General features: G+C 33.8%; 1 protein-coding gene and 1 pseudogene across 1 annotated transcript; both read left to right on the top strand.

The window, feature by feature from the left end:
• The first annotated feature begins 251 nt into the window (after positions 1–251).
• LOC107918065 (protein unc-45 homolog A) lies at positions 252–3,359 on the top strand. Its single transcript, XM_016847569.2, has 3 exons — positions 252–759; positions 1,639–1,827; positions 2,264–3,359. Exons 1-3 carry the CDS (start codon positions 580–582, stop codon positions 2,840–2,842), a joined length of 948 nt encoding a protein of 315 aa, XP_016703058.1. The 5' UTR covers positions 252–579; the 3' UTR covers positions 2,843–3,359.
• A 1,167-nt stretch (positions 3,360–4,526) lies between these two features.
• Positions 4,527–12,435, top strand: LOC107917320 (uncharacterized protein At4g15545-like; annotated as a pseudogene).
• Positions 12,436–14,054: the final 1,619 nt, after the last annotated feature.

Genomic DNA, 14,054 nt, shown 5'->3' with positions numbered 1-14,054 from the left:
TATAAACTATTAAAATGATAAAAATGTAATATCGAAATATAGAAAAAATCATTTATATTTTATGTTTAAATATTTATTAAAAAACTTATGTTTAAATATTTATTTAATTTAAAAAGATTAAAAATGTAAAAATTAAATTGAAATGAAACGCGAGAATATATAAGCAATAATAGACAATAATTTTTAAAATTATGTATCCGTAATAAAACCAATAAAACAATAATAAATTGAACAATATCTATTGTGGCTACGCCCCATTGCCAACATACCCCTTTCTCACCCACCCCTGTTTACCACGCTAACCTTTTCCCACTAAAATTTCAAAACGCCTTCGAAACTGAGCTTGAGTTGAGCCCACTTCATAATTAAAACCCAAAATCAAAATAAACACACATAAAATCCCCTGCCTTAACCCTCACTAATCTCATCCTCAATTATCATTTCTCGGAACGCGTCCTCACCCTTTCTCTTTCTCTCTCTTTCTTATCATTTTGTTTGATTTGTTTTCTGCTCCATCCCAAATCCGTAACAGCTTGACCAGATCGGAGGAACTGAGTGGCAGGAGCGGGGAGGTTGAGCATGGCCACAGCGTCGTTTAACAAGATCGAAAGGGCCCACCAGATGTATAGAGAAGGGAGGTACAACGAAGCTCTGTGTTACTACACCGAGGCGCTGGCTGTTGCCAAAACGAAGCCTCAGAAGATCGCTTTGCACAGTAACAGAGCCGCTTGTTACTTGAAATTACATCATTTCAAAAAGGTTTCTCTTTTCTCTTTTTTATTCTTTTTCCTTTTATCATTACATTGGTTTGCCTTTGACTTTTCCTATTGGGTTTTACTTTTCAGTAGTTTTTAGTAATTATCGTGTTTCAGATTGGACTTTCCGGACTTCGGGAATTTCGAAAAAAAAAATTTATTTTACTGTTTTATTTCGACATTTTCATGGGTTTAATATAATAATTTCATGGACGAAAGCTGCTTTGTTGGGGGGCGGGTTTATTTATCTGTTTTTAATGGATTAAAACGAAAATGTAAAGTAATTTTGGCTCTCTTTTTTTTTTCTTTTTCTTCTTCTTTTCATATAATTTAGCTGGGATGTTATGTGTGTCCTATTTTCAGTACTCTTAATTGGATGTTCTTTTCATTTTTTAGAAAAGCTTATTTAGAAGGTGAAATTTTCTTTCACCATAATTTTAGTAAGGTTGTGATATTTTAGTGATCTCAAGAATAGAGAGGGAACGGGACGAGCGGGAACCGTGAGTAGATAACAAGGTTCTTTGTTTTATTAGACTATTTCAATAGAAATAATTGTTGAAGATAATATTAATTAAAAAAATCCAGGTTTTTAATTTGTGGCAGAAGTTCTTGTTTTGATACTTTTGCTTTTACTCTAGATTCTAATAAGAATCAGTGTTTGTTTTAATGGTGCATTCTACTACTTTTGCTAGGGTCATATCTTGCGGAAGATCATGTTGAAAAACTGATAAACAAATTCTGTTTTCTTCTACCTGTTTCTTTATATGTTTGGCATCTTAATGCGCTTTCACTATTCATGGAATGCATGCGTATTGGGTTTTCCATTTTACTTTAATGCACAGAAACTGATATCTGTAAACTTATGTTGTTAATTCAACCTTAGGCAGCAGAAGAATGTACCTCAGTTCTTGAGCTTGACCATAAGCACACTGGAGCTCTGATGCTGCGAGCGCAAACACTAGTCACACTAAAGGAGTACAATTCAGCTCTCTTTGATGTCAACCAGCTCATAGAGTTGGATCCCTCTTCCGAAGTTTATCATAATCTTCAAGCCCGTTTAAGGACACAACTGGTATTCCCCCTTGTTTCTTTTTTCTTGTAGATGTTTCTCTGCTATAGTCTATCTTGTCTTGTTAATTAACAGGGTACTTTTTTCTTTTTATTTCACTTAAGACTTCTCAATTGTATGCTGTTAGCTTATTCTGAACCATTTGCTTCCTCATTGTTATTGGGAAAGCTATTACCAAAATTAGTCCAATAATTCTGTCTTAAGCTGGCTTATATTTGATATTCTGGATGCCAGTAAGAAAGTGTACTTTGTTTTCTTTGCTTAAGGAGAGACACTTGCCCCAATATCTGGTAGCTTATACTAAATCAATTGCTTGCTCATGGTCATTGGGAAAGCCATTGCCAAAATTGGTTCCACTAGTTCTGTCTTAAGCTGCCTTGTATTTGATATTCTGGATGTCAGTAAGAAAGTGGATTTTGTTTTCTTTGCTTAAGGAAAGGCACTTGCTCCGATACCTGAATCTGAAGCAGAGCTGGAAGAAGAGGAAGAAGAACATGAGCAACCCGATACAAGTGAGAAAGAAGTGAGACAAGATGACAAAAAGGAAGACCTAGTGGTACCAGCAATTGGGAAAGATCTGAATGCTGCTGAGCTTAATGAGTATCCAATTAAAGAGAAAATAATTCCCTCTGAGAAATCTGAGGTTAAAGAATATGCTGAGCAGGAAACAGATTGTAAGAATATGCCTGAAAGAAATCCTGGAGTAACTGCTCTTCAAAAACCAAATGATAGGGATTCCAAAGGATATCAGGCAATTCCTAAACCCAAGGAATATTCAGGTCAGAAGAATGTGCCCCAAAGGGTTGGAGTTGCTTCTCCTCTAGGAGAGGGCATCAAAGATTCCAAGGGATGGCAGGCGATCCCCAAACCAAAGGGACACTCTGCTCTCGATTATGCACGGTGGGACAGTGTTGAAAATGACTCCAGTGAAGATGATGACGACGACGATGATGATGAAGACTCTCAGCCTCAGTATCGGTTCCGGGTAAGAACTGTTGGCATACGGTCAGTGAAGTGAAATGGGATGAAGTAAAAGTTATAATGATGTCAATAACATTTCTGATTCCTTAAATCTTCACAATGAGTCTCCTATGTCGAGTAAAGCGTGGTTTGAGAAACTTTGTTTGGTATATCATGTTTAAACATCCGAAGGCAGGGGCACCACATATTACAGTTGCCTCCCTGGTTTGAGTTCTTCCATATCAAAGTGCCATTCAAATATTCCAGGCTGCCTCCAATACTTTGGAAATGGCTGCACATACGATCCTCATTTGATTTTAGAGTCAGGTAATCATTTCTGGTGCTGTAATTATTTACAAATCTCTCTTCTGGTTGCTTAATTTTCTTAAATGGAGATGAGAACTTTGAATCTATCAGCTGGTTTGCATTGGATGAACAATTATATACATCAATAGTTGTAAAAGTTTTCTGGATATTTGTATATTAATCGCTGTAGTTAAAGTTGTTGGTTATATTTGATCCGAATTTTGATTATTGTGTTCTGGTCAAGTCAATAAAAATTGAACAGGTTGTAATTTTTGTTGTTTAGTATTTGAATAAATTTGTTCGATTCCAATGTAAAGAATTTGAATGCATAGCTTGAATTACTGATCGTTAGGATATGTATTAATCCTGTACTGTTATGGACATGGATTTTATATGGCCGTCTGTAACAATTGACAATTTCTGCCTGGAAGGAGCTATTGATTGTAGATAAGAATCAATGTCAATTGCTTTATTTATGTGTCTTCCAATATCCAAACATACAGTTAACAATTGGAAGGACCAACGTTCGGAAACAACAGGCATGATTCCCCATGGCAAATCCCAACATTAGAACCCCAAGGGTATTTTTATAGCGTTAAAGTGGTGTTATCCTACATAGGTTGAATCTATTGTCTATGATCTCTTTTTCAAGTTGGACTTTTACATTTATTATCAACCAAATTTAGGTTGGATGCTTGACATGGCATCAAAACTTGTATTGTTCTTACATGTTACTCATGCCTGAAATTGTCTTATGAGTGACGCTTGGTAAGATCTTCTATCTTTTTAACACATGTAAAGGAACTTGTTAAAATGGTTTTATCTTACATTCCCAGTTATTTTATACTCGTATTGATCTCTCTACCCATTATTGATTAGTTTAGATGCTTTATAGAAATATGATTATCATCGAAGGAATCTTGATAATTCTTTTCATGAATCTTGAGTAAGGCTTTGTTTAGCGATATTTTTCAAAAGTAACTTTGGAGTCGTAAGCAATTTTTGACTGATAGTTTTTGAATCTAAAAGCATGTGAGTTTGGAAAAAGCACTTTTGAAGTATTTTTATGTAATATACGATTAGTTTGGATTGGACCGATTAAATTTGTGAATCGGTTGAATTGATCGATCTAATTAATTTATCTTTTTTTTCTTAATTTTTAATAATTTATTTAATTAAATTAATCGAATCAAGAATTGATGATCTGATTGGTTCGGTCATTGATCCAATTCTTAAAACATTGTTAATGATACAAATTTAATAATAAAATTATAAAACAAAGTCAAATTTAATAATATGTCATTTAGCTAAAATAAATAAATAAAAATTTCATTAAAAATTGATATTGAAAAAAGGATATTCCCATCGAAGGGGGTGGATTGTGTTTGGTTTATATTTGGAGGGAAAAGTTTAAAATTAAGAAACCAACCCCACAGAAATTAAGCCCAAAATAACAGCATTTGTATTTTGTACTCTATTCCTTTTGTCTCCTATTTTAAATGTTTCACTTTCACCAACAAATCAAACCCCACCGCCGAAGAAGAGACAGCATCAGCGATGTCGCAGGTGGGCGGCAACGATTTCATTCTGGCGGAAGAGGTCCTTGCAGTCATACCCACTGATCCTTACGAGCAGTTGGATCTGGCGCGTAAGATAACTTCTATGGCAATCGCATCCAGAGTGTCAAAGATGGAAGGGGAGATGGGAGGATGAGGGCGAAAATGTACGAAAAAGATCATATCATTTTCGAACTGGAAGATAAACTATCAACATTGCAGCAACTTAATCAAGATGCTGAGTCTAGATTCAAGATTGCTTTTGAGGAAAATGTAAGTCCTTTTCATTTTTCGCTTAATTTCTTTTCACTTAATGAACCATTTTTGGGTGTATTTTCACAGTATTAGGAATGCAGGTTTTTTTTTTTTGGGGGGGGGGAGGGGGGTAATGGATTAGATTGGTTTCTTATTTTTTTCTTCACTCTCTCGTTTCCCTCTTATTTCCTTTCGAGGTTTTTTTTAACAATCTTGTTTGTGAATTCCTGTTGTTGGTATTATTTATTGAGTACAAATTCGATCTTTTTAAAGGTATTTGTATAAAATTGCGGGTTCTATTGTTCATGATTTTGACGACTTTGTATTGCTTTTGAAGATTAAGCTTTCGGAGGAGCGTGATTCATTGGCAATGACTGCAAAGAAACTTAGTCGTGATTTATCTAAGGTGAGATTGAAAATTTTAATTTTATTTGCACTCATTTTTTTTCTAGAGATTAATTAAATAATCTACTTACGAAAATATGGTGAAGTTCATTAAGGTTTATAGTATTTAGTAACGTTAACAATTTTGAGCTTTTGCTAAAGATTAAAACTCAATCGCAGTAGTAGTGGATCAAAGTTATTATGATTAAGAAATAGATACAGTTAAGTTCGTTGATTTTCTAATTACTTCTTACAAAATTCTTTAATGATAAAGTAGCTTAAGGTTTGCTTTAATTTAGATAAGAAATGGATTTAATAGTTAAATTTATTTAATTTAAAAATCAATTATTGTTTGAAATCTGTGGCTTGCTGGATTCCTAAAAGCTCAGTAAATTGTACATTTCAAATTAAAGCAACAAGTTGTTTGTTTTGTGTGAAATATGTATATTCAGAAGGAAAAAAAAGAAGAACAACTCCAATCGTTTTTGTTCAAAGGAGTACATTTCCGTACTTGTAGAAAATACAGAATTAGAATATGTATTTTAGTTACAAATATATCTGCAAAGTAACTGCTAACCACTGTTACTTTAATATTCTTTCTGTGTTCTTTGATATGCTTCATTTGCTGGGAGGTAAACAGGCTGTTTTGATATCCAAATAGTTTTACTGGCTGTTTTGATATTCATTTGAAATGCAGTCAATAATTTCTAATAGCAAATTGCATGCTAATAATAATTTACTCATTAACCAGTACTCGTATTTTAAAATGACTTTTTAATTAAAGAAATTTAAGGAATTTCTTTCACCAAGCATGACTCCAGTTTGTTTGTTCTCGATGTTAGTGAGTGGGGTTCTTACTAAAACCTGGTGCTTTATTTCTGTGCGACATGATGATGTTAAAGGTTAAGAGTTCACTTGCATTCTGTATGTTTGGTGTGTTACATTATGGTTGCTTGATTAAAGCATTTTGAATGATTACTTCCACATTGGAAACTTTTTTTTTATAATTGGGGGTGGAGGTAGGGATGCTAAGGATTGAACTCAAGCTCTCATGCCACACAACACAAGACTCTTGCCACCTGGTATATGTAAGCATGTTTTGCTTGTCTAGTAGCTAGTCTAACTGTTTGGACATCCTGCCTTTGTTGAAGAAATCAGATAATATTTTCTACTATAATCATGGTTGTTCATTGTTCTCTCTCTTTCTCATCATCATCATCGTCATCATATTATTTTCATGTGTTTTATTCTGAAATTTGAAGCATAAAGAATAACATATTCTAGTTTTTTGACAGTTGGAGGCTTTCAAGCGACAACTGATGCAATCTCTAAATGATGACCATGCATCTGTAAGATTTTCATATTTAGCCTGTTTTTAATGCATTTCTGTTACTTCTATTTAAATTTTGGTCAACTTTATCTGCACTTCATTTCTCTGTTTACTTTCTATCTGTTGAGATATTTGAGAAGAAACCATTTTCTTTTAACCTTGCTCTCAATCCTTTATAACAGCAAGCTGAAACGGTTGATATTGGGACCTGTGATCAGTCAGTCCCTAAAGCCTATCCTGATCAGGGTATTATTAGATTTCACATACTGCTTCGATTTTCTTCTTTATTTTCCTCTTTAATCATTCATTATTTCTCACTTCAGAAATTCAACAATAGCCTATCTCCTCCTTTTCCTTTCTTTCCATGACTAACTTCTATCTTGCTGCCATTATTCTGATCAATGCTAATACCTCCTGCCACGTAGATGATGGGATAAATGACTTCACATCAGTTCGTTCTTCTAATGGTTCGATGGACATGGCAAGCACAATTGATGAAGGTAATTGGACAAGTCTACTAATTTCTTTGCAGTATGTTTATGTCTATGTAATTATGTCTATGTATCGTACGATCTTAAGGAACCAGCATCTATGTTGGAAATGGTTTAGCATCTTGTTATAAAATTGGAAACTGGACAGAACATATAAATTGGCATACTTTTTAGTGAACAACATTTAGAGGATTTCTGTCAATAACTATTGTGCTTTTTTTATTCTAGTCCTTTGATATTTTAAATATTTCATTGGATCGACTTCTCTTCAAAGAAAACCTGAAAAACATTTGGATTTAAAGCTTTAGACTTACTTTTAGAATTTCTATACTGAAAACCAATATGCTAGAAGTCAACAATGAACTGAAGTTAAGGATGATTTTTTTTAAAAATGTGTTGTATGAGTTCATTTGCAAATAAGTATACGAGTCTTAGTGACATATGTGGTATATTTATCAGGTAGTCATTGTTAATGTGGCAGCCTTTCTCAGGTAGTCATTGTTAATGTGGCAGCCTTTCTCCAAACCTTGCCCTGAGAAATTAAAACCTTTACAAATCTAAAGAAACATAAATAATTGTGTATTGTAAAAAATATATATAATTTGACAGAAAATATGTGGCTGCTTAAATTATTTGACAATTTTGTGGATACTTTTGTCCAAATTATAATTTGTCTCTAGCCACTCGTTATACTGTTGTATAGATTATAGATATAATGTTACAAAAAACATAATAATGCTCTTTTTCTTCTCATTTTTTCTTTTTTTTTTCTCTGTAGAACTGGTAAAAATAGAATTTATTTCAATATTTTGGTAAGTATCCTAAAGATAAGAAACAAGAACTTCCCTTCCTACTACTCTAGAAAGTAGGGTTGAGTGTTACTGTGACTCTTGATCGACTCCATTTAATGGATTTTGATTGATCCAGTTTGGATCTGCAGGTATGTTCATGGTCTAAAATTTTAAAAGTTACATTGTTTGGGTCAAGTTGTAGTTTTGGATGGCTACCACGTGTGACTTACTTGAACATGAAATCAAGAGACTTAGGGCTTGTTCTGCAGTGCTTAAAAAAAGCACTTCTGGCTCCAAAAGCACTTTTCAAGCTATGCTAAACAAGCTGCTTTTAGCTGAAATTTTTAGCTTTTCAGACTTCTGAAAAGGAGAAGCTAAAATTTTTAGCTTTTTCTCTCCCAAAAGCACTTTTAGTGCTTAATTACTTTTTCACCCCTTTACTAACATATTACTTTCCCTTTTTTTTTTCTTGGTGCTTAATTACAAATGTGTTAAAATTATTAATTAAAATTTTTTAAAATACTAATTACAAATATTTAATGGTTATATTTAAATATTTAAAGTATAGTTTATATATTCTAATTAAATTTTATAAATAATTAATATTTATTGCTTAAAAATATTTAAAATTTATATTTCATATATTAAAATATTAACAAGTTATAATAAGTTTTTTATATTTTTACTAAAATATAATAATATTAACTAATTTAAATATTATTTAAATGCATATTTGTTACTTGATAATAATATGTCTAAAATAGACATTTTATTTCTTAATAGCACTTTTTAACAGCAATGCTAAACACTCAAATTTTAAACCAAACTTTTCAAAAGCACTTTTCCACAGCACTTTTCAAAAGCATTGCCAAGCTAACCCTTATCCTAGGACCAGCCTATCAATTTCCTTTTGTTTATTTGCAAGAATCTTAACTTTGAATTTGATATTCGATCAACTTGATGAATTTAGGATGCTTTATAATTTTGTTTTATGTCTTTTTCTATTTTCCTCACCCGTTTCTCAAGGTTTTCATGTTTGTAATGGTATGTTCAGTGTTATAACTTATCACCATATGCATTTTATTGGTAATGAGAATATCTTTGCCCAAACTGAGTTAATTACTTTATCTCTGCAGTCAGTGTTATCTTGACGTGGAACTGACAGTAGGAGACAGAAAATGTAAAATAAATTATTAAGTCCTGGGATTGATGTGCTCCTCAAGGAAGCTTAAAGGGATTTCATAAATTATATAGATAAAGATACGAAGTTGTATGTTCTACTACTTGAATGCATTCTTTAACTTGTTTTCAAATACATTAACAAGTTACTGGAATGATTCTGATCAGTAGTTATGCCAAAATTTGGGAAAGAATCATACCTGATTGGTTTTCTGGAAAAAGAAACCGAAACTTCATTAAAAAGCTCTATTTTGATATGGATTTTAAGCTGATATTTAGCCAACAGCCTCAAGACATGCTGGACAAAGATTTTCTAGAACTCCATATATCGCACCACGGTTGACTCCTACTGGAACAGAAATTATATCCACCAGTGGTTCCCCTAGGGGGTATTCTGCTGCTGGGTCTCCCCCGAAAACTTCAGGTGCAACTTCTCCAACAAAGCCTCAATATGATGGGCAGACTTCAGTCTCATGGTACTCATCAAGCCACCAGTTGTCTGCAGCTGACTCTCCTCCTCGTAGGCATTCACTGCCAGGTTTACAAGAATTGCAGTTATTCCGATAGACCAACTGGTTTTGTTTTCTATTATTAGTTACCTGTTTTCCTTTTTTTCTTCTGAGCCATTTTTTTTGTATTTTAAAATATTTTTAGCTCGAACTCCTCGAATTGATGGAAAGGAATTCTTTCGTCAAGCCAGGTAAATTTTATTCTTTTCTCAAGCAAGAGTGTGTAGATACATTTTATGATCCCTTGAGAGTTTCTGGATCTTCTCAAGCTGATTTGAAGTATTTGTAGTGTAGGAGTCAACTTTCCTACGAACAGTTCAGTGCACTTTTGGCTAACATCAAGGAACTGAATGCTCAGAAGCAAACTCGAGAGGTAATGAGTTGTTGAGTTATCAGAGACTTTATGCCAGTTCAGTGTCAAACGTTTTGTGCTTAGTAACACTGGTTCTTTTACTCCAGGAAACTTTGAGGAAGGCTGGAGAGATATTTGGGACAGATAAAAAAGATCTGTTTCTATCATTTCAAGGACTGGTAAATCGCAGCATTGCTAGATCTTAATTATCTCCTGGTGAGATACTTTACCATTACCAGTACGTCTACTTCTAGACACCATCTGCGTGGTTTGTGAATTGCTATATTATTCATAGCATTGGCCAGATGCTATCTGCCTGTCCATTATAAGGTTCATGTAATCCTTTTTTTGAGCTGCTCCCTTGTAGTCTGGCCATAGACTCGATAATTATGATACCTGATATACATTTCGTGAATTGTAGGAACCTTTTACCTTCATAAATTCACATGCTTGATAGAAAACTTTGTGCCTCTTTACTGAAACAAATAATGCATGCTCCGATGAATGATTGGCGAAGGATTTTTTACCTTGTTCCAATGTCTCTTTTGCTATGGTGCTGTTAAAAGATTTATCTGGACAAGGATAAAGGAGTTGAAGATCTATTGTTTTGTGATTGTGGAAGCTATCACCGCTTCTTAGAAATTGAATTAGGGAAATTATCGCAAATGATTGCCTCTGCTTTAATCTGAAGGCCTAAACTTGTTTTTATTCTTTATCGAAGTAATGATTGAATCTGAAGCGGATTTTGAAACTAATTGAATAAACAGGCTGAACTAAAATGACGGTGAGCTAACAACAGTGAGCTTGTTTCATTTAATTTGTGAAAGGGCTGAGTTTGTTTAGGGATAAACCCAACCATCCTTGTAAAAGTAATAATTTCTTTTTTCATGTTTAGTGACGCCTTTTTGTTCCCATTCTCTGTTTTCCCTTCTTTTACCTTGAGACAATAGCCCAGTCACTTTCCTCATCAACATACCTCTCATCTGTCTTCATTTGCTGCTTGTTGTGACTTTTCTTCCTTTTCTCTTTTTGTGCTTTTCACCCTTTCTGGTTTCCCTTTTCCTTCTCTATAGTAAAGCTTGAACCCAAATCCTCAAAGCAGTTCACATTTTGTTTATCTTGCAGATGAGGCATTGAGAGGTGCTCAGGACCATAAATGATATGGTATGCTAAGATGCTTTCCTGGGACGAAAGCTTGTCCTTTTGCAGTGCCTTTTGACAAGGTTTAGTTAGCCTACTCTACTCTTTTTTTTTTCATTCGTGGAATAAGGTTCAATAGTTATAGTGTGAATATAAGTTTTTGTATTTTTTTGCTCTGTTATATTTTATCTGTTTTTGAGTTATTGTTAACTCCAATAAATTTATTTAGTTTATGGAAAATTCATGTTTATTTCTTTTGGTGCTTTAAGTTGGCATGAGATACAATGGAGAAGAAAATAATCTGCAGCACGTTTGATAAGGTCATACCATAAAGTCTAAACATTGATTGATTTAAGCTGAAAGAAGAAACTCAAAGTTTGTCCCTGATTGATTTTCTGGATAAACGAGCATAGCTTAAATAGTGGCTGAATACTAGCCCTACTTGTTCGATAGAGCTTTGAAACACATTTATCCTTTCTCTTGCATTTGAACATGCATGCACATTGGTGGTAAGTTTAGAGAAAAAGATTATGTTCTATGGAATTTTTTATTTGAATAAATCAGTGATCATGCATGCTTACACATATTTACAGAAAGGTTCATAATGAAAAAAGCCTTTAACTGAATGACTTTTGGAATATATATTACTTCAAGATGTCCCTATGTTTTGTTATGAACAAATTTGACGGATTTTGTTAATATGCTTTTGGCCTGTACACTATTTGGCAGGTGCTCTTCTTTTGAGTTGGTAGATTTCTCCAGAGCAGAAGATTTGCAATTTGTAATATATAGATGCGGCGGCTTCTGTTTCAGCTAATTAGAGGTAGGGATGTCTTGCTTTGGCATAATTGTACCCCATTCATGCAATAGAATTCTGTGTAAATAATTGCTCTGCTTTTGCATTCTCTTATCTGCTGTTTAAAGAGTATGGACCTGGACGTTGCAAGATTTTCTCATCAACTTGCATGTAATGAAGGAATTTTCTTAAATGCAACAGAAACGATATATAATTTTGTGACTGTTTCTCAAATTGCTTTTCCCATCTGATGTGAGATTTTTTTTGGCCTACAATGTGGGATTAATGCACCTCCCATTGTTTAGAAGGCTTGACTCAACCTTCTCTCTCACTCAATCTCGTGATGTCTTCCTCACAAGTTTCTCCATTATTGCTCCCAAGGATTTAGTGTGGGATCAATGATTGGTCTACGTTGCTTACCTTGGACAATCAAGGGGTGGCTCACTTGTCATAAACCCATTACACTTTTCTCGAAAGACATGATAGGATGTGCAATGTACTTGCTAATATGCCCAAAGGCTTTCCTATTTTCATTTGATGTGGGATCAATGCCCTTAATCTACTACTTTTTAAGCGATTCGTATGATATTCTCTTCTACCTAATCTTGTGACATCCTAATCATAGGCTTTTCGATTAATTTGTCAACTCTTGAAGCATTTAATGTGGAGTCACAATTGATCTACATTGCCTAGTCACCAATTAGGTTGCTTGGAGTGAAATTGAACAATAAGGGTTGGTTTTGATATAGCTTATCATAGGGGCATTATTTTTCCCAAAAGGCATGCTCATTCAAAAGAATTTTGTTTTTTAATCTAATAAGTGATTAATGCATTCTGTCTAATTTTCTGCAGTGCTTAGTGGTATTCACGCTCAATACTTGCATTTGACTTATTCAATTGAGTATTGGGTATATAATCTTTAAATCAAAATAAAAAACTAAAAAAAGTTTATTTATTTATTTATTTGTTAAAATTAAAAGATTGAACTATCTTTTGTTTACTATGTTATTTGTTATTGTGATTTTAATTTTAATTTATTTATTGAATTGATGGTGAGTTAATTCATGATATCAATTCACTTTATTTTAATTTTTAGTCTTCACAAATAAAATTAGGGTTGGCAAGTACCCTATTTAATGTTTACAGTCTCTTCTATTCCCAATTTGTTCATGTTACATGGTAACCATTAAAAGATAGGATTCAGAGGAATATGAATTTCTCTCAGTCTGATCCTTTATTTCAGTTGGAATTGGAAACTAGAGAAGAATTGGAAAATGTTCTGTATCATGAACTCCATTGGAAGCAAAAGGTGCGGTGTGATTGGCTTTCGTTGAGAGACCGTAATACTAAATTCTTCCATAGGGACACCTTAAAAAGGAGAAAGCAAAATCGGATTACGACTTTAAGAAATGCCGAGGGGGAGTGGATTTTTGATGAGGAGGATTTACAACAAGAGGCAACTCGTTTTTTAGAAAAGTTATATGGTGAAGATCCGGGGTCAATGAGAGGGCTTCCCACTAGTTCTTTTCCGAAGCTTGAAGACGGTGAAATTTAGATGTTAAGCAAACCAGTCTCAAACAAGGAAATAAATCCGCCATGTTTGATGAGTCCTCTGAAGGCGCTGGGAGTGATGGATTCCATGCACTATTTTTCAGTGTCAGTGGGAGCAAATTGGGGATTCGATTTGTACTTGGGTAAAAAATAGTTTTAACGGTGAAAAAATTGACCCAAAGCTGAATAATTCTATAGTCTTCATTCCTAAGGTTCCAAATCCAGAATGCTTTTCCCAATTTCAACCGATTAGCTTGTGCTCGGTTCTTTACAACTTGGTAATGAAAATCATTGTTAATTGTTTCAAGTTGGTGTTCCCAAGAATTATTGGCCAAGAAGAGACTGGGTTTATTGCGGGAAGGAATACTACGGAAAATAGTATTATTGCTCAGGAAGTATTTCATTCCATGAAAATTAAGAAGAAGACTAGAAAACTGTTGACCATCAAGATTGACTTGGAGAAAGCTTACGATCAAGTGTGTTGGGAGTTTATTGATGCATCACTCCAAACAGTAGGTATTTCGAATTACCTTTATAATGTGATTATGTCTGCTATCACTAACTCCGCTATACAGATTTTGTGGAATGGAAACCCAACTCTGACTTTCAGGTCGTCTAGGGGGGTCTGTC

This window comes from Gossypium hirsutum, chromosome A01, assembly GCF_007990345.1.
Source record: "Gossypium hirsutum isolate 1008001.06 chromosome A01, Gossypium_hirsutum_v2.1, whole genome shotgun sequence".
NCBI classification, from domain to species: Eukaryota; Viridiplantae; Streptophyta; class Magnoliopsida; order Malvales; family Malvaceae; genus Gossypium; species Gossypium hirsutum.
Note: the sequence above shows the minus strand (reverse complement) of the source record. Positions and strands in the feature narration are given on the sequence as shown.